Raw genomic sequence first — 25273 nt, forward strand, 5'->3', positions numbered from 1 at the left:
TGGTGAGGGGTCTGGAGAACAAGTCTTATGAGGAGCGGCTGAGGGAACTGGGGTTGTTTAGTCTGGAGAAAAGGAGGCTCAGGAGAGAACTTATCACTCTACAACCACCTGAAAGGAGGTTGTAGCGAGGTGGGTGTTGGTCTCTTCTCCCAAGTAGCAAGTGATAAGACAAGAGAAAATTGCCTCAAGTTGCACCAGGGTAGGTTTAAATTGGATATTAGGAAAAATTTCTTCACCAAAAGGGTTGTCAAGCATTGGAACAGGCTGCCCAGGGGAGTGGTTGAGTCACCATCCCTGGAGGTATTTAAAAGATGTGTAAATGTGGCACTTGGGGACATGGTTTGGTGGTGGACTTGGTAGTGCTAGGGTTACAATATGATCTTAAAGGTCTTTTCCAACCTAAATGATTCTACGATTCTAAATGGTATTCAGTGGAGGATCAAATCCTTAATCTCTTTGACTGCTACAGCAAAGGATAGTGCTGGATGATCACAGTGAGTGGAAGGGCCTTTGCATGGCACTTCTCCATAACAACATTCCAAAATCTTAACTTTGGGCATCAAATAGTACAGATAGCCAAGTGCCTCCGAACAGCTGGACATTCCTTCACCCAAGCGGTGAGGCAAAAGTTAAAGCACTTTAAAAAGCTTCCAACAGGTTCTGAAATGGTTAGGTAGGACACCTGCTCTCACCAAAAGTGAAGCTTAAGAGCACTCCTTTGAGCTCCAGTTATTGAATAGGAAGTCAGCTAAGGCTCTTGTATATTTCCTTTCTATCGATCCATTTACTTTAGATTGATCCTAAAGGATCAATGGATTTTCTGATAAGCTTATGGGCCTTGTTTCTCCACACAGGGAAGAATCCCTTATTAATCACTCTAGCAGACAGGAAAATACAACCACACCCTTGCATTTTTTCTTGCCAAAGTACACTGTCGCATAGCAACTGTCTCTGAAAATGAAAGAGAAGAGTTTGGGCAGAGGAAGAAAAAACAATAAACTAAGGAACAACAACAGACTATTAAAATGTTACTCATCTGTTTAAATTTCAGCTTCTGTGGTGAAATGAGAAGCCAACAGCATCTTCCAAAAAGGTGTGAAGCTAGAAGCAAAGAAAATTACTGTAAATCACTGGAAGTTTTGTGTAGCACTAACTTTGCCCAGCACTAACTAAAAAACTGGAGATGATTCGATATGTCTTATTGTCTGTGCTTCCCAGAACAGACAGAGTAGGACAACTGACTATGTTAAAAGGGTATAAGCAAAGTTTGTCAGTCTCCTATTTGAAACTGGGGGATTGACCACCGTGAACACCAGGGCTCCCTTGAATACTGTAGCCTCATCAGGGTGTGAACTAAAAAGCTTTCTCTCCTCAAAAGTGAGTTTTTTGTTTGGTTTTTTTGTTGTTGTTTGGTGGTTTTGTTTTTGTTGTGGGTTTTGGTTTGGTTTTTGTTTTTTTTTGTTTTTGTTTGTTTGTTTGTTTGTTTTTTTACAAGAGACTGAACTTCCCTAGGAAAACTGGACATTTTTACCATGACCCCATAAGGATAAGTTCAACAGCTGCAGACTTAGCTTTAAGAAAATCATAGAGATTATTCTCAAAGCCAAAAGGCTCTCAACAATCAGTCTCTTAAACTAGGAAAAATCATCATAGGAAAAAAGTAAATCAAAAGAGGCTTGAGAAGAGGCCACCATCAAAAGCCCTGAATTGTACAAAAGACAAATAAACATTTTAGCCCACAGCATCCCTATCTCCTGGGCTTCATGAAAGGAAAAAAAAAAAGCTTCAACCTATCTCAGAGCTCTTAATGGCAGCTACCATTTAAAATAGGAGAAAAAAAGGACTGCTGAGGACTTCATATTTCCTCCACCCAGCCATACAAGAAAAGGTGTTTCCAGGAGTCATTAATCAATGAGACTAACTGAAACAGCATTCACAGGAAGGGCTAACTTCAGGCTTTAGGGTCTCTATGGTGTCTCACCGAAGTTAGTACCCTGCTTATCTGCAACAGTCTTGTAACCCTTTGTAAATAAATGGATTCTGCAGCAAACTGCAAGTGGCTGTAAGGCAGATAAGGCTTCCAAAGCTGTCAGTAAATGTCTGGCAGAGTCTAAAACATTCAACAACGAGAAGGAAGAAGAGTTTTCACGCCAAATTTTGGAAGCTATTGACTTGCCCACACTCTTTTGTACAGTTATAGGAAGAGATAAGAAAACTTACTGGCAACTCTAAAAGAGAAGCCCAAGATAGTTAAAAGGCTGATATTTCTGATGAAAGAAAACACTCTGATCACAGTTGGCTGGTGAGAGAAAAAGATATCACTCCCTTTAATTGACCACAGGCATGGAGAATAAGCAGGCAGTAGCGGCAGGCAGCACCTTACGTGTACTCCTGAGCCAAAGACTCTCCTCTCTTAAGTGCTTAGGTATACATATATGCACACGCACATTATATCAGGACCTGAAGACTTCACGCTTCACAAACATAGTAAGATCTTCAGGCATAAGGCTTCCGAGAAATCCACAAGCACTACCAGGAAGCAACAACAGCTATTTAAGCATTTATTAGTGGGTTTGTATCCTTAGATTTAAACTTGTTTTTTAATTTAAAATCTAGGTCATAAACAGTGCCAGTCCCACAATTATGTTCCAACATTAACTTATATGATGCCTCTAAATAAACATCATTTGAATGATGCGCTTTTCCTCTAAAATATCCTTATATGATGTTGATATAATATCCTTATATCATATAATATCATATCCTTATATGATGTTTATATGATATACTATTTCCATCCTTATATGATGCCTCTAAATAAAGATCATTTGAATGATGTGCTTTTCCTCACATCCTAAATTGTTACATCACATAGTTCTGTGCTATAAAATAATGGCAAACCCATCCCAGCTGGTGAACACATTACACCGGGAATTCCCACGGGTAGTGATATACCTGTGTCTGGTTTTCTGAAATCAGAACTTCCTTCTGCCCTTTTTTCTACACATATTCTCTGATGAATGCTATGCAACAGAAAACACAGCAAGACCGTACCTTGCACAGCAGCAATGTATTTCAGCTCCATTTGAAATCAGTGGGATTAAGATCATTTAGTACTTTTGAGTTACTGGACACCTACATCTATAGTTCACTACCATGAATGGTACTAAAAGAGGCATAGAGTATTTAGTACTTCATGTTCCATTTCAAATAGAAATAAACAGTACTATCTGGCCCTCTCACAATTACTATAACATAGTCAAAGATCTGTATCTGTGGTAAAATGAATACTTTTTCCATATTTTATCTTACTCATAAATCCAAAAGTTGAATGGCAAAGAAAAGGAAAAATGTCTCAGATATATTAAGAAAGCCATCTCATATACCACATATTTGATCGTTAAGATCCATATCCATTTTATAAGATCATGAAAGAAATTAACACCACAACACCTTTCTTCTTACAGAAAGTCATCATGAAGCAAGATCAAAACACCCTCAAGTACATCATCAAAACCGCATTACAGTCAAATGACTATAACTTAAACATTTATTTATTTTCTTTGTGGTTTTTAATAGAATAAAATTTGCTTGCATTTATACAAGAAATAAAATCAGCAGCTTTCCAAAAGTGCTTTCAATAACTATGAAGCTGCATCAAGAGTGTAGTATACATACCTCGGTGCTTCCTCCACAACTTTTTGGTTTCTCCTTTGAATGGAGCACTCTCTTTCATTCAACCACAAGGCATTACCATGTTTATCTGCCAAAACCTGAAACTGTTACACACTGCTATTAACAAACAAAACAGATGTTGCATACAGCCTTTTGACATTATACTATTATGTAGCATTCAGTTTAATTTAAAAATAATTTTTTTCCAATCTAGAAATAAAGGTTGGGAAAAATGCTAGTGTAGAAAATTAATTGTATATGAAATACTAATTTAATGTTCCTCCAAATTCTGAACAGGGTTATTTTAAAGCCTCTATATAGAATTTATATATGGCAAAAAAACATGTCAAAATTTGTGAAAAGCTCCCAAAAGTTCATAAATCAGAAATAAAAAGACTGAAATAAGATTAAAACTATATTTTCAAGCATTTAAAACTGTATTGCATAATGAAATTACTCAGAATCATATTGTTAAGCAATATCTTGTGTCAACGAAGGAGAGAGAAATCTCAAAGGATGCTGAGTTTTGCTCCTGAATTACACACAAAAGTTTTCAGAAACAATGCCTAACAGAGCCTTCTCAGTAAGCAAACCACAGCACCCTATCTTTAACGAAGAAGAAAAAGTCTTCAGAAACGTTGCAATCTTTTACTACGAAGAATAAAATTTGCTACTTCCTCAATATTTTCAATGGAAATTAAAGCAGCAGTTTCAATGAATTTCTCAAAAATCAGGTGTCAACTACAGTTCTTGGCTGCAGCTTCAGTTCATGGAAGAGTTAAACATACAGTCAAGCATCTAGATTCAACTACCTAAATTAGACATTAGAAAAAAACACAAGTTTGGCGTAACAGAACTCTCAATTGATTCTGCAACTTCACACTGGAAGGAAAAGTAAGAAAAGGAACTCTATCCCTTTATGAAATCGACTGTACAGTGCAGCCATTTCCAATAGCAGGATACTGGATTTAAGGATGCAAGTAGACTTCTTCCAATCTTATGAAGTTATATTCTACACTTATTCTTGGAACAATTTCTTTCACTGCAGACCACACCTGCTCCCTTTCTTCCTTATAAAATTTTCCCTCTAATCCATTTTTTTCCATCTTCCTGCTCTGATCTGCGGGAACCTGTGCCAATATTCATGCTTCATTCTTTAATAGTGCAGTTCTACACTGAAAACAGACAAGATAAAAAAAAGAAGACAATCTTCCTCAAACTGCGTGAACTCAACCATATCTACTCACATTTGTGACAACGAATCTGTATTATTTATTATTCCTTTTAGCACCACAGAGTGAGTATGGCAGTAAGCAAGATGAATTCCTGCATCTATGACACCAATGTTTGCTGATGCGTGAATAATCTGGGTAGATGTGACTGAAAACAAGGCACTGATCTCATGAAGACAACTTGCGTGCACTGTGCGCCATCGGACCCAGAGTGCTCCGCACTCTGTAGGATCAGACTTATCTTTTCCTCAGAAATTCTGTTGCACTCCCATAAATTTATGGAGCTTTCTAGGGGAAAAATCCCCTCTAGAGAGTTCTACACGATCGATGACTTTGGGAGTTCCTAAACTACAGCTTGTCCCAGAACCCTCTTCCCTGCCCAGGGGAAGGTTTAGCAGCGGCAGCACGAGGGTACTCCAGCCGACTGCCAGATTCTGTAACAGGTGACTCAGTACAAAGCCAAAAAAAAACAAAAACAAAAACAAAAAAAAAAACCACACAACAAACCACAAACCAGCAGAGTCTAAAGCAACTTCCTACCCGAGTCCTAACTCATCCGATTCAGAACTAAACATCACGGAGCTCTACAGAAACTCATTTGGAAAGACAAAAGACTTTTTTGATCTTTTTTATTCTTTTTTTAATATTAAAATAGTACCTCTAGGGCATAGCATGGTACTCAGATGGAAAATTGCTGTCCTGTAAGTAGAATGATTCTTTGTGAGCACTTCTGTTTCATTGTTAGAAAGCCTACAACCTTCCACAGAATTCAGCCTCATCAAAACAAACCAACCCAAAAGTCCTGGAATATTTCAATAAAAATGAGTTCCTGTGCTTCTCTTCTCTCTCTCTGTATTTTCCTGGAGGGGATAATAAAATATTTTTCAGGCCAACTAGTAAATATTTTCTTTCACTTCAGGACATTTCTTGTATCCTACTTAATTTCTGCAACCTAGATCTTAAAATAAATGTTTTTCCATTATCAGTTAATATGGCTCAAAAAGACATACATGAGCATTTACTATGAAACTATAATTATAAACAGAATAAGCAAAACAACATCTAGTGTTAGGCTTTTATTTTCATTTTGGGTCCACTGTTTTCATTATCAGAAACTAAAGAAGATACTTACTTCATAAAACAATTAAATTTCAGAAGACATTTACAGAATGTTGAAATCCTCATCTCTGAGATGACGTGAGATTCCAGCCCACATCTCACTAAAAACGCATGTCACAGCTACAGCTTTTTTTCTAAATATCTAAATATTCCTAAAAGAAAATGTCCTGTTTCGTGGGATTAGATGATTATGACATTGGTATATGCTATGTACATCTATATGCCAAAATAATTAAATATAACATATCACAACCTCTCCTACATGATTCAGCTAAATTCTATTTCCAGTTGTAGGATTGCTATTTAGCCAAGTAATAGTTAGACATTCCATGTACTCTTACTTTAAACTCAGGTCCTTTATATCAGATATTTCAGGAGAACAAGACTTCAAATCAGTTCAAGCATAAAGTCTATTTGGACTCTATTTTCCTGTTAATTGTTTTAGTCTTTTCTCATGTTTTACAAAGTGATTGTTTTATAGCTAGACACAGGAAACCCCTTATTTAACAATTTTAAGTACCAATGCTTTGGAGCTATATGAGACCGTTAATGTTCTATTTAAAAGTTACTGCTAAATGAATAAATATTTGGCATCTGCTCTCAAATTGTTTGTATATTTAGCAGTTTGAAAATGAACCAAGGTCAACGTCCTAAAGCTGATTAGAACATGAAGTTTAAAATGATAGGCTATGATACTGTTAAAAGGTACCATCAAAGTGTTTGTGTAAGGAAAACAACGTTCATTGTACACTTATAAGTAAAATCATGAATTATTAATGGCAAGACTATTTTGTTTAATCTAGGCAAAATTATTTGACTGCTCTTAAATACATTACTGCCTCCTTTTTTTGAGGTAACCTTTTTTCAGCCTAGAAGAATCAAAACAATGTAAAATTTGCCCCCAACTCATGAAAGTATGGAGGAATCATTCTCATCTAACTTCAGTTATCAAAGAGTCAGTAGAATGAAGCTCCCAAATCTGCAAGCACTGAAAGGAATAGATCTTTAAGGTGTTTTGATTTGCATACCAAAAAAAAAAAGGCAAAGGTAGTCAAAAATTATTAGCCATAGCAAGAGAACATAGGACGAAGCTCTAGCAATCTGACCTCTTTTGTAACCTAAGACTAATGCTGAAACTAAGTGTTCGCTATATACCTTCCCGTGATCCTTCAAAAGAGAATAAGTTGGGGCTTAAATTTCATTTTTACAGACTGTTTCTTCATTTCACATATGCAATAAGTTAGCCCATGCACAGACAAGTTTTACAAAGAAAGTTAAAATAAATAAAAACATAGGAAGTATCAGGTTTGAATGGGCACATATCTGGCGGAGTAAAACACATTAATTATTTCTCTCTTACAAATCATTCCACACCATCAAATTTATTGTTGTTGGCTCATTCACTTATTGAGCTACTGTCAAAATACTTCAGGCTCTCACTGTAAAAGAAAACATGCCACAACTTAGAAAGAGTTTATATTTTGGACAAAAATAAATGAAATTTGTATTGAGAAAACTGACATACTCCATATGGATTTCTTGTCAGGAAAGATTATTTCAAGGCTATTGACAAACACAATTTAGTTGCCTACATAAGATCAAATACATGACAAATTTTAAAATCATAATTTTGTTAAAGAGTCTGTCCAAACCAAACAAGTCTTGTTATGCATTAGCACATCTGGCTTAACGCTAGACCCAATAAACGATATAAATGGTCACAACCCAGAAGTTAAGGAGAATACACCTGATTTTGAACCACAAACAGCCCAAAATGGAACACAAATCCTCCTGAGTTCCCAGGGAGCATTAGATACTTCAGAACAGAATCCAAAATACTGACAAAACCACCTAAGGCTTGCAAGAAAAATGTTAAGCATGGCAGGGCTTGAACTCCTACATCCTCTGCTGCACTCAAGCACTGCAATCAGGACCCAGAGTTCAAGCTCCAGCCCTCAGGACAGATGCCTACAACCTTTTTTTTTTTTTTTTTTTTCCAACGCACTGAGCGCGGTTCATTGTCTTCCTGCTAAAGAAAGGCTAGAGAATAAAAACAGGAAGGCTGTATTGCGTATGATAGCCATGCAGTTTGAGCAACGGCCCAAGACACAGGAAAACACAAGACTCTAGGCCTTTTTTAGCGGCGTGTTTGAAACGTTTTGAACTTTGATTAGTTTAGGAGTTCAAATCTTATTAAGTAAATAATAATAATAATAATACTACAAACCTGGATTTCTATGTGACGAGGATTATCAATGAACTTTTCTATCAGTAAGCGATCATCACCAAAACTTGAAGCAGCTTCTTGAGATGAAAACCTAAAACCTTCCCTTAAATAATGAAAACAAAAAGAATAATCCATATTTAGAAAGTTAAGTCAAGTTCTGAAGTATACAAGGAGAAGGAATGCTTATTCATTCCAGTCATCTGGCAGTTTTCATCAATTAACACACACATCCAAAAACCAAGTGTTACCATTTGCATTTGATTCTTTAATGAGCATCCCTTTTTTTCTTTCTTTTCTTACAAAGACAAAAAAATACATTTTCAAAGCACAGAGAATTTCAGAGTGTTTAAAAAGTCTGGGCATTTCCGACATTTATTTGTATGAATTTTCTTTGTTGGCATTTTCTTCTGCAAAAGTAATAAAGTAATCAAATTTTAAAAACCATTAATTACAAAGTACTTGTTATACAGAAGTAAAGGTGAAGCTTACCATTATTTAAGGTACACAGCCCTCTTAATACTCAAGAATAGCAGAGGTTAGTTGCACATTAATTAAAGAACTGCAGATATAATATTGCAGACCTTGTAAATTCAATCGCTGAACACACAACCTGAAGAGGCAATACTTCACTTTATAGAGCATACCAGCTGTACTACTAGTTTTTCCCTGCATTAAAGTATAATTAAGTGTTATACCATGCATTCTGTATACTTCCTTCTGTTTTCTCTTTCACATGTGTAATTACTCAAACGAATAAAGATTGTAAAATACTATATTTATTGACTTTATTTTTCATGGCAGAAAGATTACTCCTATGGCGCATAACTGCTGACAAACAACTTTGTGTACAGCTTTCTCAGGGTGAAATGTACCATAATGCAGGGACCCAAAGGCTCCACAGAAGTTTTCTACAGACTTACTAGCCCCATTTATGTTGATAGATATGGAAAGTTTGGGGTAAGTTTCTGTGAAATTGAGTACTGACATACAGCAACCCTGATATTTGTGCCCTGAGTAAGAACTACGGCACAACTTATTTGAAGTTTCCACACTTCCATCTCTTCAATCTAGTTCAATTCCCTACAATATAGAGATGCATATGTTTAAAGGTATTTCTTCACCTTCTTTCAAGATTGTAGAATATATGCTGTAATTTTGAGAGATTATATTCAATGTACAATCTTTCCTAAATTTATATTTAACTTCAATGTATTGTATTACTTAATGAAGAGAAAAAGGGACATCAGAATTTGTGACTCTGTACACTACCTGATCCGTCCAAAAAACCAAAGTGAGGTAACAGACAGCCGTACACAATGTTTGAGCTTACTGAAACAGATTTAGAGCTATTTTAACTCCTATATCAAAGGCTTTGTTTCCTTTTGTAAACATTCTATCAGACAGTTTTATGCACAATTGACTATTTTTCCTTCATTGAAGTATGTGCTAATTAGAAATCTAAACTGCAATACTTGTTAAAAAAAAGTCAGGTGCCTAATTATCTAATCCATACATCTGTAAATCTCTTTAAATTATGTATAACCAGAATGACTATCTCAGTCAGGTATTCTGACCTTGTTTGTATCTTACAAATCTGTGCAGTTGCATTTGTTCAGTGATAAAATTACCATAAACACACTTCACCTTCCTTAAGGAGATCATACTAACCAATGGAGATGGGTCTGAGTCTCTTTATGAATATTAAAAAAAAAAAAAAGAAAAGAAGCTGTTTAGGCTAGAAGAGAATTTGTATTTGAAGCATTATGCTTTCACCAAGCAACAGCCCTACAGAGCCTCGCTGCAAGGAAGATGCTACCCACGCAGCACAACTGTACTGATACATGCAACCAAGTCCAAAACTTTCCTGCCCACGCTAACCCCTGAAAGGAAGTGCAGGGGGACTTGGGACAGGGAAACCTGAGCTTACTGCCCCTATCCGGGCCCAGGTACAGTTTACCATACAAGCAACATGCTGTCTGCAGCCTAATCAAGCCCTGATGTTTGACAAGACACAATCATTCAGGCTGATGTACCTCGCTTATATGAAGACCATCGTTGATACTTCTATGCTACGAGTCAAAGTAAAGAGGCACCCTGGTCAGAGGATTCCTGAGGAGGGGCTCTGCAGAGACCCACACTCCAATCACTAACTGCCTACTAACACGGCCATCCTCCAGCCACCTGCGCTAGACCAAGGGGCAGGGAGGGGGGAGGACAGACTGTCCATTAGGCAATATTGGGCACCCCACACTACAGGGACACCAGCTGAGCCAGTATGCAAGGAGAACAGCAAACAGCAGCAGCTAAGAGGGGCTGTGGCAGGAGATATTTTTGGTAGTTTCTCATAAGGATGAGTTGGTGGTAGAGGTAGTTTTGACAGCAGGGCTTGGGGGAGAGGATGGCATTTTGGTTGCAAGTTAGTTATTTATTCAGGCAAGATTTTCTATTGAGTTAAGGTTTTTCTCAGGTTCTTAGTAACTTTTAGTGGCAGGGTTTTTTTTTTCCCCCCTTTATAAAAAGCAGCAGATTTGCTGCTTTTAGGTGCTTCCATTAGCTTCTGCTAGCTGTTTCCCAACTCATAAATTGGTAGACTGGTTTATGATGAAAAGGGGCCCACAGCTGCCTGCTGCAAGGATGACTCACACCCCAGGTCAGCCACCTGGAGACACACACTGCCAATAAGCTGGAGCACTGCTAACAGTATGGCGCCATGCAGTACACACAGTGACTCCACAGCCCCAGTTGCAGGAGTACCAATCACACATCAGATGCCTTCACCCAAGCTGGATGGGGGGGTGAAAGGCCACCACAGCCCATGCCTAAGGCAGGCAGGGAGCACCACTGCCCCTCCTCAGGGGCAGGGTGGATCATGCTGGTGGGAGCTGCACACTAGTCAAAGCCTAGAGGCATCAAGGGGAAGGAAAAAAAAAGAAAAGAGATCCACCTCAAGCAGCTGTACATAAAGACACATGGCCAAGGAAACAAACAGGAACTGGAGCCTGCATGCAGACACAGAACTGCAACATCCTTAGAACAGCTGAGATGGTGGGACAGGTCTTACAACTGCAGTGCTGCAATGAATGGCTACCCACTCTTTAAGGCAGGCAGTAGGATAGGCTTGCCCTTTTTACGAAAGGACAGGTCAAATATATGAATCTCTTCTCAGGAAAGGGCAAGAGAATGAGAGCTGGAAGGTCTGGATCAAGGAAGAGGCCAGTAAGGGCAATACTGCAGTGCAAATTTGTTAACAGTTCACCTGGCTCAAGCTGACAAAGTGGACAAATTCTTCTTTAAGCAACTCAAAGTCTGAGACCTTGATTGTTTGTGTGGTTTTGTTTTGGGTTTTTTGGGCTGTGGGTTGGGGGGGGGGGGATTCTGCTGTTGTGTTTTTGGTTTTTTGGTGTTGTTTTGGTTTTAAACAGGAAACTAATCTCCCTGACATCTGTTGGAAAAGCAACACAGAAGACCACAAGTTTCTGATGGATGCTGGGGACCTCTCAACACAGACATTAGATGGGCTGAAGAATAATTACCAGTAGCAGAAGAGGATGGAATCAAGGATCTCTTGAGAAATCAACCCATACAAGTCAGTAAGATCAGATGGGATGCTCAGAGAGGTAGCTTATGTCACTGTCAGACCGCTCTCTCATCTTTGAAAGGCTTCAGAGGTCAGGAGAGATTCCTGATGACTAGAGGAAGACAAACATTGTACCCATCTTTGAAAAGAGCATGAAAGAATCAGGAGAACTTTAATTCTAGGAAGAGTCACAGAGCAAGATGTCCTGAAAGCTATTTCTAGACACATGAGAAAGTGACTGAGAACAAACTGAATTTACCAAGAGTATCATGCTTGACCAATCTGTTTGTCTTTTATTACTACACCTATGAATTACAGGACAACAGTAGATATCATCTCCCTCAACTTTAGCAAGACCTTAATGCTCTCCCACAGCATCACTGTTTCCAAGGTAGAATATTACAGGCTACATAGGTGCACAGCTAGATGGGTGAAAAACTGGCTAGATCGTTGGGCTCAAAGTTAGCAGCTCATCCTCCACATGAAATCCAATACAAGGGAATTTCCCTAGGAATCTATTATCCTGGAACCAGTTTAACCTCTTTATCATTGACCTGGAATGCACCACCTCCAGTCTGTGGACAACGCTAAAACAGGGTCATCAATATACTCAAGGGCAAGGCTGCATTTCAGAGAGACCTAGACAGTCTGGAGGAATGGGCTCACAAGCATCTTGAGTTTCCACAAGAACAAAGGCAGAGTCCTGTAGCTAGCACAGACTAACTGTGCTGTATCAGTACAGACCGTGGAACTGACTGGCTGCTTAAGATGACTTGGAGGTCCTGGTGGATAACAGGCTGTGATGCAAGTGAACAGTGCACCCTGACAGTAATGAAGGCTAATTAAATAGTGGGTTGTTATCAACTGCAGCATAGCCAGTAGACCAACAGCAGCAATTATTCCCCTTTACTCAGCACCTGTTAGACCACACCTGAAATACTGCATCCAGTTTTGGACACTCCTAGGACTCAAAGATGTTGATAAGCTCAAGTAAGATGGTCAGAGCACACCAGGACTGGCATAGTCAACCAGGCTTGTTGAACCTGAAAGACAACAAGGCCTTAGTGGACATCTAATAGCAGCCTCCCAGTACTTAAAGAGTTTACTAAGACAATGGAGCCAAGCTCTTTATTGCAGTGCACAGCAGAAAAACGGGACAGTGGTCAATTTGAAGTGGGCAATTTCCAACCAGACATAAGGAAAAAAATGACTGGAAAGAACTAAAACTGCGCAGGCTGTTTAGAGAGGCTGTGAAAACTCAATCCTTGGAGGTTTGCAAGACCCAACTGGGCAAAACTCTAAGCAACCAGCTTCAAATTCAGTGCTGATCCTGTTCTGAGCATGAAGCTGGATGATGTGATGTCCCTAGGTCCCTTCAAACATGCATGTTTCTATAAGGGATAGAACAGGATGTCTTTAAAGGTTCCCCTCTCTCCCTACAGTAAATTTATCTACACTGAAGTATAAGTTGTACAAAAGCATTTACTAACCTTGCCACAAGCTTTCTTGTTGTCTGAAGTGAGATAGCCTGTGCCAACTTTCTGCCTCCAGCTCAGAGATCAGCATTGCTGCTTTAATTAAAACAACCACTTTCACTGGAGGCAGCCATACACTAATAAAAGACTGCAGTAATTATGTAATATTTCAGTTTCCAATATCAGGAAACAGTAAAAAAATAGTATTTTCTTGTCAAGGCCAGAATTAGAAAGGCCGTTTAGTTAAAAACAGATGTATGATAACCACTAGTACAGTAGAATCCCTCTAAAACCATGACTGGTAAGTTAAGTAACCAATAAATACTCAAATGTTGTTTGATTTTACATACAAAACCAAAATCCATTGCTTCAGCTTGACTCCAAGTTTAAAAAACTAAAATGATCTAGTCACAGCATTTTACGTATGTTTACACATGTAGCTGGCATGGAAATCTGTGTTTAAAAAAACAGTTTCTAGGAAACACTGTTCTTCACTCGTCCAATTGACTCCTTCCCCTTACCTGAACACTTCTACAGCATATACCTGTGCAGGACAGACCAAGCATGCCAAACCCATACACTCCCATTTTTGCAGAGCAGTCTGACAGGCCAAATGCACTGCTTTGGGGACGTAATAAAATTCAGTGTACAGGCTTGTAATAGGGAATGCTGTTCAGTTTTTTAAAGCATTGTCCTCATACTGCACATTTCGGATTTCCTTTGCCTCGGGAGGTTGGGGATTCAGAATGATTTGTTACATATTTTCCACTTCAACTTCTTCCCGTTCCAGTGTTCATTCCTTCAGAGCCATTGGAAAATTACAACATCAGGAAAAAAAAAAATCAGACATTTCTGAAGGAAGGTGGGAAACTGCAGAAGATTATTGCAGACTACAAAAACAAATTTGTTAGTAGTTCTCCCACATATCCTGTTGTACCATCCAATGAAGAGCAACAACTGTAGAACAGTGAAAGTAAACACAGCATGGTACCATAGGACCACAGAGGAGAAGTTATAAGGGGTTCTTGGAATTTGAAAGCAGATGTTTGACTTAAGTTCATAAAATTGGCATAAGCACCAAGAAAGAATTTAACAGGACAATTTATATTTTCCTGTTATAAGTTAAAAGACAAAATCTTTCATCTTTCTAAATATCTGTTGCTGAAGCTGCCTTGTTGAAAGTTTTCAAAATAGATACTCACTAAGCATGCAAGATTTCAATATCTATGAAAAGTTACAGAAGTTGAGACAATTGGGGGTGTGGGAGGGGTAGGGGGTGGAATTAGCACAAAGCTCCAAATTTCTCGAAAAGGAATTGTTAGAAGATAATTCAGTACAAGTTTCCAACTTAGAGGTTACCATGTTTGCAGCTGAAACTGCTAGAGAAACTAATTTCTATCTGCAAATCCATGGAGTTTAACACAAGGGCCAGTAGTTCTTCTATGATGACCTGTGATACTGAACCTACAAGCCAGTAAGTGTCTTTGTGTGCAAAGATCCATCACAATCTCTGCCAGAAAATTTAAATCTGTTTTTTGGAGAGGATAGGGTCCTCAAGTGAATTCCTCTTCAGAGCTGTCAGCAGACCATTTGAAGCCATGAAGCCTAAAGACTTAGTTACAGGTACAATTGTTATAAGCATACTGAAAGCAAGAGAGCCTTCTGTTTCTCCACAATCAAAGAAGTGATACAGAAAATTTCTAGATATTCAAACACCTACCCTAGTCATGTTTTGTTGTACTTCATTATGAACTTCATGTTGCCTATATTTTGAAAGCACTTTCAGATCAGGCTCTCTGGGATGCAAGCACAGGGGCTCTTCACATACAAGACCAGAGCTGAGATGATCTAAGACAGAAGTACTTTTAGATACATACAGCAGCAGAACCTTCTCAGGCTGTGAGGAACCTACAAACTCAAATTTAATGTAAACTGCTCTTCAGAAATCTGCACTTCATTTTCAATATAATTTCAAGTGGGTATCTACTATGTGAGAAAAGGGCATCCTAAATTCAACTTATCCAAGCCAAGACAACTGACTAGGGATTACAATAGAGTGAAGATAGGGTTATTTTAATTTCAGATGTGGATTAGTGGCTTGAACTGTACACAAAATTCCACACTAGAACTTGACCGAAATTTGGAAAAAAGCAATACAAGTGAGAGTTAGGAGGAATTCATATCTGAAGAAATACAACAGCAGCCCTACCCAGATAGAGAGGCAGGGGGCAACACGGCAGCCATACACAGTCACATGCACATGAAGAGCTATTTCAAGAAAAAAAAAAAAACATTCTAACAGTGGTAAAACTATTCTATGTTTCTAGTTAGAAATACTAGCTGAAAGTTACAGAAATCTTAGCTATAAACAACATTCTAACAGAGATAAAACTATTCTATGTTTCTAGTTAGAAATACTAGCTGAAAGTTACAGAAATCTTAGCTATAGCTGGAATAGTATCATAATACTTAGAGGATCTAACAAAATTTTCATTATCTGGCATATTTAAGAGATGTGAAGGATGAAGCACCAGTAAGTTACCACAGTGAGTAATTCTAACAGCAGCAATTAAGTCTTTCAGATAAGTCTTTTCCATTTCCAGTGGCTATTTCCATGTCACACCACACAATACATTTAAGCCTTCTTTTAATATTATGCACAGCCAGTTGAGACAAGAAGAAATTTCAGCTATCCTGAAAATCCAAAAGTTTCAAACAAAATTAGTTTATATAAGGCTTTTTTTTCAAATACCATTTGGAATTAATCCCACATGACAAAACCAAAGCAAGTTTACAAATCAAAATATTATCAACAACTCTTCACACTCGTCTTGCATCAATGAACCCTGAAATACAAAAGGCCATTCAGATACTGGGTTCTCAGAGTCTACCAATAGCTGAAAATTAGTTTATTTTTAGGATTACATGGATTTGGATGCAGCAAGACAATACATGGGGTCAACAACTTTTCATGCGATATTAAAACTATCAGATATATTGTTTTGTCAATAACAAGTTGAGTCACCTTCAAAACACTCAGTCAGATGTTGCTCTTCAGACACAAAAAGGAACAATCTTAGTTCCATAACACAATTAATGGACATGTACAACAAATCTTTTACATCATAGATATTTCTTCAAGACAGACTATAACAGAAACCCAAATGCTCCATTTCATATGTAAATGCAAAGTAATTCTGTTTCTATCTTCAGTTCTCTTAATCTCACTTATCTTCCTGCAACAAGTATTTTGCCAATTTAATTTTGCTGCCTACCTGTAAATGTTAGAATAAGCATTCCTCCTTGATATAGGATCAGTAACCAGTGTTGATCTGTTACTCAGTCAAGATGTTCTTTCTCTTAGCACTTTTTAGATATTACTCTATAAAATTACACTGTAGAGACAAGGCTTAGCATAACTAACCAAAAGGATTATTATAAGAGCACCACTGGCAAATAATAAGGAGCTGAATGGTATCTAAAAGGCTTTCCACAAACAAGGCAAGCATCTCATACTAACGTCACTAAATATCACTGGGTCAAAGTAATATCACTAAATTAATTTTGTATGCAAATGTACAAAAACACATCCCTAGCTGGCTGTCAGCTGTATCAGGTGCCTTTTCTAAATAACCGCAACTTTTCTCAAAAACAATAAAATATAAATTGTTCTTTTTTCCAGTTTTTAGGTTTTGGCAAACAAAAATTTAATAGAGAACACAAAAATATGACAGGGAAATCTTGCAGGTGACTAAATTAAACTAAAAAAATTTGAGTTGATTCTAGCATATGTGCTGCGCTCTCCATGTGGAGAGGAAAACATTTAGAAGATTATCTAATTTTGGATCAAATAGGCTTTTTGTTACAAGTCTGAAAAATCCCAAAACACATTTTTCTGTTACATCAGTGGCACATGGGGTTGAAACCAGGCTCCTCACTGCTAGAATATCAGCAGAGAATGGATTGTAAAACTTCTCCAGTCAATAACAAAGCATCTTGAAGTGTTCAGGATTCAGACAACCATTAAGAGATATGAAAATGTCTGTGTGTTTAAACTAACATTGTTTCAAACAGGCAAAAGCACAATAGTTTGCTGAGACAAATATTTTAAACACAGAAGTATGCAATTTATTAGAACACATTCTGGAAACACTGTATGTGTTTCCACACATGAACAATCAGTCTCCATCAACTTTAACAGAACTAATGGCATGCGTTAATGTTTGAGAATCAGGGCCAATAAGTATTCTATCTAACACGCAGACAATTAATATATCAGCATTCTGAAAGGCATAAAGCAAAGTGTTATTTACAGTCTATCATTGGACTAAAGGCAGTTCTAAGTGTTGGTTTTTTACTCAAATTAATGGATCATGTTTTGTAAGGTTTATGCAAAAAATAATTTTAAATAGACACATGCAAACTCCCAAAGTATACTGCTCACTATATGAAAGGGAGAAAACCAAATAATATCCAATTTCTGTTTAACATTTCATATCTGCTCAACTGTCAGCTCACAGTGGCTCAATGGGACTTTGGTAACTGCAGCATTCATCAAGGCAAGCTTTTGGACAGCATCTCACCTGGTCTCTTCATCATCCCAAGCGATTCTCATGCCTTTCCCACCACCACCTGCTGAGGCCTTGATCATGACAGGGTAGCCTAACAGCGGGGAACAATTAGACAGAAGTTCAAACTTTGTTCAGTTGGTCAGAGGAACATGACAACTGACCACATGTCCAATAATGCCAGTAGACAATAACTTCGTTTATTAAAACACTTTGTTTGGAGGGAGAGGAGAGGAGAGATTTTTCTTTTCAAGACTTAGCTGTCAGTGCAGTGATTTCTGAAGCCAAGAAAGGTTGTCTTCTCCATTTCATTTATACCACAAAAAGCACTGAATGAATTTTTCCCAAGTAACAAAGTGATTTATGAATAATGGCATTTGACCTTTGAAGCTCACATTTCTTTAGGAACAAAATTTTGTTCCTTTGTTACTGATGAAATAAGCTATAGCTGTGGATTTTTTTAAAAAAGTTACTAGCAAAATAAGCAGGAGATCTTCGTAAACTATTAGTCAAGAGATTCAGTAAACAAACCTGTATCTTATCAACACTTCTGGTGCAGTACATTTTAAATAACAGAGTACCTCAAAAGAGCTGTGCTACTCAGATATTATGTAATAAGTATCACAAAACAGATTATTACACATTTTTAACAATAAAAAGGGTTTTCCCCAAACTGACAAGTAGTAAGAAAAAAATGAACAGCATAAATCCGACAGCATTGTGCATAACTGGTAATATTTTACTCTCAGAACAAGATACCTTAATATGGGTATGAGTCAGGACCTTAGTTTTTTAAAAGCTAAAAGAGTACAGTAACAAAGTATGCAGTTTAAAAGCAGATTTAGTAATGATTGTTTTTCTTTTAGTACAATATTTTAATTCAAAGCAGCTTCCTAAAGCAATTTCTTATTCATATCAGTGAACTTTACCTTTCTCCCACATGAAATGTACAGAAATTTGAAAATTAAGGATCTGATTAGAAAGTTTTTGACATTTCTAAGATAGCAGAAAATTCTTCAAGCCTTTGCTCTCCAGTACATTTAATGAAAATCATAACATTAAGCCAAATATCAGACCAGCTGATATTGTCTGGCAATAAGAATCCATCAGTCCTTGCAAAGTGAAGACACATTCTTTAAAAGGCTTTAATCTGGGGACAGAAAGGGACATTTGAATATGGTTCCCGATAGAAATGGTAAAGTCTGCTATCATATGTGTAACTAACATTTACAGTTTCTTTCTGGAATGTAGATCTACTCTTGCTCTGTCAAGTGACAGTGATATAGTAGCCTACCTCCTCCCCAAAGTCATTTGACTGAAAGGAGGTTCAGGAGAAGATAATTAAAACCAGCAAGATCTGGAAAACTTTTTGCTTAAAAAGACTGAAGTGGACACACAAAAAAAGGGATGCGATACAAGCATAAGAAACAGTAGCATTGATTGGAAGACAGGAAAGCAGCAACAGTACAAGAGAACATTAAATTAACAAAGAAACAGCAAAAAAAATCAATAAAATAGTTTCCAACTTAACATGTTAGTTATTAGACTGTGGAACCCCATGCTACAGAGCGTTCGTGTGGCTGAAAGCTGCAGAAAGGTAATAGATAAGCATATATAGAGCACAAATCAAGTTCCTATAGGCAGGGATGACCAAAAGGCTGTAAGTCTTCATGCTTTAGAACATGTTCTCCTATGAAATACCTGATGCTGCCCAGAGGGCTATGGGATAAGTCACAAAGTAACAATGGATTTGATCCAGAACTGTAGGTATTTTCAAGGCCTCCACAATCCCAGACATAAGAGGGCACGTGCAAAATAACTCTAGATTGCATGCAGCAAACAGCGAAGTTCAACTCATTTTCATGAAATGCAGTATATGCAGTAGTATATGCAGTATCTACATAAGGACAATTTATTCTATGCTATAGCTGCTTTTCCAGATCCCTGGCAACTGCCAGACTCCTAGACAAGTCACTGGCTATCTTGAAAGAAAGCAAAAAGCACATCTTGTATGATTTTCATGCAAGAAATGAGATTTAACCAGGTAACACTAGTGAACTTACACCTCTGGCAACACTATCACCAGCTGGAGACTCTCTCCAACTCAAGAGGTTGCAAGTCTGAAATTCTGAAATAAGCATTGTTTTAAGCCTTATTATGGCAAACTCACTATGCCAATTTTCTATCACCTGATCTTATTCAGTGTTACACATACTTGAAAAAAATCATTATACTAACAATTTCAGTCTAACAATATCAGTCTCTTGAATGGCTTGCTGATTTTAATTCTGTAAGCAGAGTCTAGTCCTAATTTACTGTTCTTTCATTTCAACAGCAAAATAGGCATGATGGCAGTGAGCCTTAGCAAGTCTTTATATGCCACAGAATATAAAAGTTCATATATCACAACTCATATGGTTAAATTATCAGACAAGATACATGGGTTACTGGTACTACTCACCAAGTGCAGGAACACTTTGCTTCCCCCCCTCTGCCTTTTATGTATACTGACTACATGTCAACCACACCTGTATGCAAGGCAGTTAAAGATTCTAGCGAACCACAATATAGTTAAAAATTTAAAAAAAAAGTATGACCTGTTTTGAAAAGATACATATAGCTTTTTAGGTTGAGAAGGAAAAATTCTTTGTAACAGACCTCTACAAACTAGGATGACAATTAGCAAGTCCCCTGAAAATAAGGGGACTTGAACTTTTGCTCAAATATGCCTTTATACACTACTTGCTCTCTAGGGCATTGAACTAAGCTACTTTGGCCAATACCAAAGACTGATGTGTGCTAAGACAAGGAAGGCTTTGTAGAACCTAAATTTTGCGTACATATTGGGTACAGGATGCTGGGGGATCAGGATGTGTTAATCATCATTCTCCTAACTGCTTTTGCACTATTCAGCAGCAACCAAAATTGCTGAAGTATGCTCACATGAATTGGTTGGATTAGTTGTGGGAAGGGAGAGGCATGCAAACAATTTCTAATAGCATTTAAGGACCCACAATAACAGCAATGAAGAGTCTCACAAAGCAGGCACATTTTTGAGTAGGTGTTAGGTTTTCAACCCTTCCCTCAAATTAGACATCAATTCACATGAAATTAAAATTGCATGTAAGAATAAAATCTACTCTTGTTCTGTAGTTTTGCATTCTCATGACATCTGAAGGATAGGTCTAAAAAGATCTTAGAAGGCAGGAAGTTAAAAATCTGACAAATTTGAAGATCATCAGGCAAACTTTTGCTGTTAAATAGGTACTATTAAGTTAGGACTGCTTTGTTTCCAGGGTGGTTACTATTCTGAGAATCTGAATGGTAAAACAAACTTCTGGTGTCCCACAGCTTTTAGTTCCCGCCCTTTGCCACCATGGTTTTAGATGTTATTTATCCATTTTTTAAAAGTTGCAAGTAATACACCACAGAATGCATTGTGCAATATCAGTTTGAACAATATTACATGTGGCAATACCAGTTTCTCTTCAATATCCATTATTGAAAAGCTAGTACTAACTAAACCCATGTCAAATGAAACATGACAAAAACACGTTTTTCACTTCTTCAGTTTTGTATAGACTTTCATTTAGTTTAACTGCCTGCACTTCATAGTTGTTCAATTCTTTCACGCAAAATGAAGAGTAAAATTTTCTGGAGTTTCACTGATGCTTCAGAAATCAAAAGGCCAGCAGTTCTTAATGTACAACTTACAAACAGATTTAAAAGTAGCATGGGAAAAGAGCCAATGTGATTAAGCACTACAGAAAGGATCGTAAGAGAAGAACAGCCCACACAGACAGAGAAGAGAGACTATAGAAAGGAGCCTATACAGCAATTTGTGCCTGAACTTCCAATTCCTGATTTAGCCTAACATCTGTCACATTCTCTCCTGACAACTTGGGAGAGCACATCTCAAGTGAGGGGCAAAAGGTAGGTTTTACTCCCATACTTACAACACTGATATCCATAAATAATAGTCACTGAAACAGGTAAAGGCAGTGCCTCAACCCTGAAGCGCCAAGCTCCACTGCTACTGGATCTTTGGCCAGAATATAGCAGGGAGAAGCAGGAAAAAACACAGGCAGCAACAGAACATTACACAATGTTTTAGAGTTTTAAGCACTGGCCCACAATGAGGTTTTTTTAATAATTACTTAAGCATTCTTGGAGGACTGAGGCTCTGGATAAGTGAAATTAAAAATAATCTGAAAGTATTCAACTGCATATGAAGTACCTTATATATGAGGACAAATGCATTATATACAAGAGACTTTAATTTCATCCTATTTTAGATCCTTTGAAGTTACAAATCATTGGGTTTTATTCTGATCAGCAGTCATGATTAGACAGAAGCTTTACCAAACTGATCAAGTGGTCAAAACATGGGTGGGGAAAAAGCTAGAAAGGACATTTTTCTTTCACTACATGGCATCATAGTACAAACCTTTTTTGTATTAAAGTGGTTTAAGAATTTGCCACCTAGATAAAGCACCACCCAGCTGTCTGTAATTGACTTTGATATGTACAGATTTAAGACTGCCTTGATATGACCTCCAAAGTGCTACTGATATCAAAGACGAACCAGTCAACAGAACACCAGATGAACTCAGAAGAAAATTAAGCAAGAATACATTTTAAAGGATATCTAGAAAGCCACTGAATGCCTTCTGACTTACGTTAATCAAAACTGCTTTAAAAATACTTGCAGGAAATCTTTAAAAAACGAGAGCAAGACAGACTACTGAAATGAAACTGAACTGAAAGTCATAATACTATGTATGCCTTTTTTAAGGACTAAAACCAATTTTATTTACAGTTCTCCTCCAAATATTCCAATTTGATTGATAAACTCTTCCTTTTGTTTCTGCACCCATGACAGTGATCAGTAATCACTTGATTTCCCAGCAGGGACATAAAGGCTGACCTACAGAAACGCTGACTTCAATTGTGTCAGCCTAAAAGCCAGCCAAGCCTACACTGAGGGGTTTCAGGGCAGTTAGCCAGTGCAGGGTAAGAACCCCAACTTAAACTCAAAGTGGAAAGGTGTTACACTGCTAAAAAGTCATCTGCAGCACTGCAAGTCCCAATTTCTATTTGGCACATAAGGCACAGCCATAGCTTTTGACACAGATGAGAAGTATTTGTAGCTAGATCAGTAAGAGAAGCTTCAAATGTAGATACATACTTTCCTGTGAGGAACCTAAATAGCTTCTCATGGCTACTGTCTCTTAAAATGAAAATGGAAAAAAAAAAAACCAAGAAAAATCTCTCATTGCATTAGATTCTTCTTCTAGAAAGCATTTAAGAACATGTGTAATTTCAAGCATATGGTTAAATACTTTCACTAATATTAAGCTTTAGTAAATAAAAGCCAAAACTCATTAAACACATATTACACTTAACCTTCATGAAAATGAGTCCTAGACAGTTTGCTAGTTGCTCTTTTCACCATTCTGTAAGACATTCAGAAGCTGAATGGTGACTTTATTCCAGAAAGCACAGAAGAAAGGCTGGTGGTCTGGATGATATTCAAGCTAATTGCAGTCCACGCAGTTATGAAGAATGAAGAAGATCCGTAACATCACTGGTGTCAGCCTCCATATAAAGAGAAATGTACCATGCCTAACTTCTGACTATCATGTCCAATTGCAGACATACTTTGAAATAACTGCTTTAGCAAGCTACTCATTACTGCGTATTACATGCATTCCACAAATCATGGCTGCACTTGTTCTGTAAAGTCCAGTTTGTAAAGCTAAAATGTGATGATTTAAGAGACAGGGCGTTAATGCCTAGATTCTTCCAGCCCTATAGGCAACAGGGAACTTAAAAACTATTAAAACATTATTTGTTCTATAGGGATTACTTATTACACATTCAATTTAGTCAACCATGTCTGCTGAGAGGCACACAAATCCCACCATAGCTAATTTAAGAACTTACCAATTTCCCTTGCAATTCTGACAGCTTCATCTGCATCCTGTAAAAGCAGGAAATGAGACCCAACGTTAATCCCATCAGCCATTGCACTATGTCCTGAGGGCAGTCATATATTGCACTACTGTCTCCTCTGATTCATTTAATGTTTGATTTTACAACCTTCTGACCCTTTTCAGCCAGAGGAATGTAAAATTAATACCATAAGTGGAATGTAAATTCTACCTCATCATTAGTATACTGAGAAACTCAAAGCAACGAGGAATCAGCTGACAGGAAACACAACCAGGATCACAAAATTATTTTCTGCAGTTGTAGGAATTTAATGCTAGAATTTAGAAGTTTACAATCAATAATGGACCATAAATCAGATCGTTAAAGTTTGTCTACTGCCAGCTTTTTTCTGTCCTCACAGGTATTTCTTGTGTTTTCCTGGTTGTTGTCAGTAGGGGGAGTTGATTCTCTATTGTTTGGGAGTGATTCAGGTTCAGAAAGAATCTTGCAGAACTTCTTTAAAGACAATTTTTTTCCATCTACTGAAGAAAGAACACAAGCATTTCACTTTTGCAAGTTTTTCATTCTAAAGACAGAATAAACCTTAAACACATCATTTTAAACTGTAACTGAAATAAGATTCACATAATTGTTTCCATTAAAGAGTCCACATGTTACTAATGTATGACAATTAGAAAAATCTTTTTGTTGATGCCACCTATTGCTTCAGCTGACTCATACCACTATAGCCTGGTACAGAAAAAAGTACTAGGAAACCCAGAGAATAAAATCCAAAATACTTGCACTTCTTACTTCTTAATAACCAAATCTCTTCTCCTGCAGTAGTTAATTCTGGTTTCTTCTACTGATAACTATATGTCCATTATACAATACTAGAAAGGAAAAGGGTTAAATTACAGTGGCACAGGTTAAGTTTGAAAATTCCATCCAAATTTGCTAATATTTACACTATTCCGTGACATGCATTAAAAAATTTGTATGGAAGGCAGTAATGTCTGGAAACCACCAGCTGCTAAGTGTGTCTGAAACTATGGGGGCTGACTTATGAACATTAAAATGAAACCTGATATTTTTAAAGCTTTCAAGGCAATCCGTTTTAAAAGCACCCAGGTCAGAACTTTAAAAAAAAACATAAGAAATGTTCATACCTGGTTCATTTATGTCCGATAATAAAACAAAATCCTCTTTAAAAGTCTTCAGTACCTAGTAACAGCCCCATGAAGAATAAGGGGGCTGGCAGGGGAAGTTGTCAGAAAATTTAATTTCCTTTCATTAGCTAGTCTGCTCCACAAATCGGTGCTTGTTAAGTTCAAAGCAGTCCTGAAAGCAACATCAGTTTTAAGTCTTTTTACTCCAGTCACATCTGTTAATGAGATTTTTTCCAAATAACAATTGTTTTTAAGTCAAGAGATAAATCTAGCAAAAACCTTCTCCTCCCGCTCCCC

At 37.4% G+C, this 25273-nt stretch overlaps 1 protein-coding gene across 1 annotated transcript in view; it reads right to left on the minus strand.

The window, feature by feature from the left end:
* PCCA (propionyl-CoA carboxylase alpha subunit) overlaps positions 1–25273 on the minus strand; it is a 296238-nt gene that overhangs the window by 184530 nt on the left and 86435 nt on the right. The window contains exons 8-11 of the mRNA XM_019474286.1: positions 23820–23856; positions 17889–17967; positions 8254–8356; positions 3679–3773 (exon numbers count right to left, since the gene is read on the minus strand). Coding sequence (XP_019329831.1) covers positions 3679–3773; positions 8254–8356; positions 17889–17967; positions 23820–23856 — 314 coding nt within the window. The remainder of the gene's footprint in view (positions 1–3678; positions 3774–8253; positions 8357–17888; positions 17968–23819; positions 23857–25273) is intronic.

The sequence above is a fragment of the Aptenodytes forsteri genome, unplaced genomic scaffold, assembly GCF_000699145.1.
Source record: "Aptenodytes forsteri isolate BGI_AS27 unplaced genomic scaffold, ASM69914v1 Scaffold123, whole genome shotgun sequence".
NCBI lineage: Eukaryota > Metazoa > Chordata > Aves > Sphenisciformes > Spheniscidae > Aptenodytes > Aptenodytes forsteri.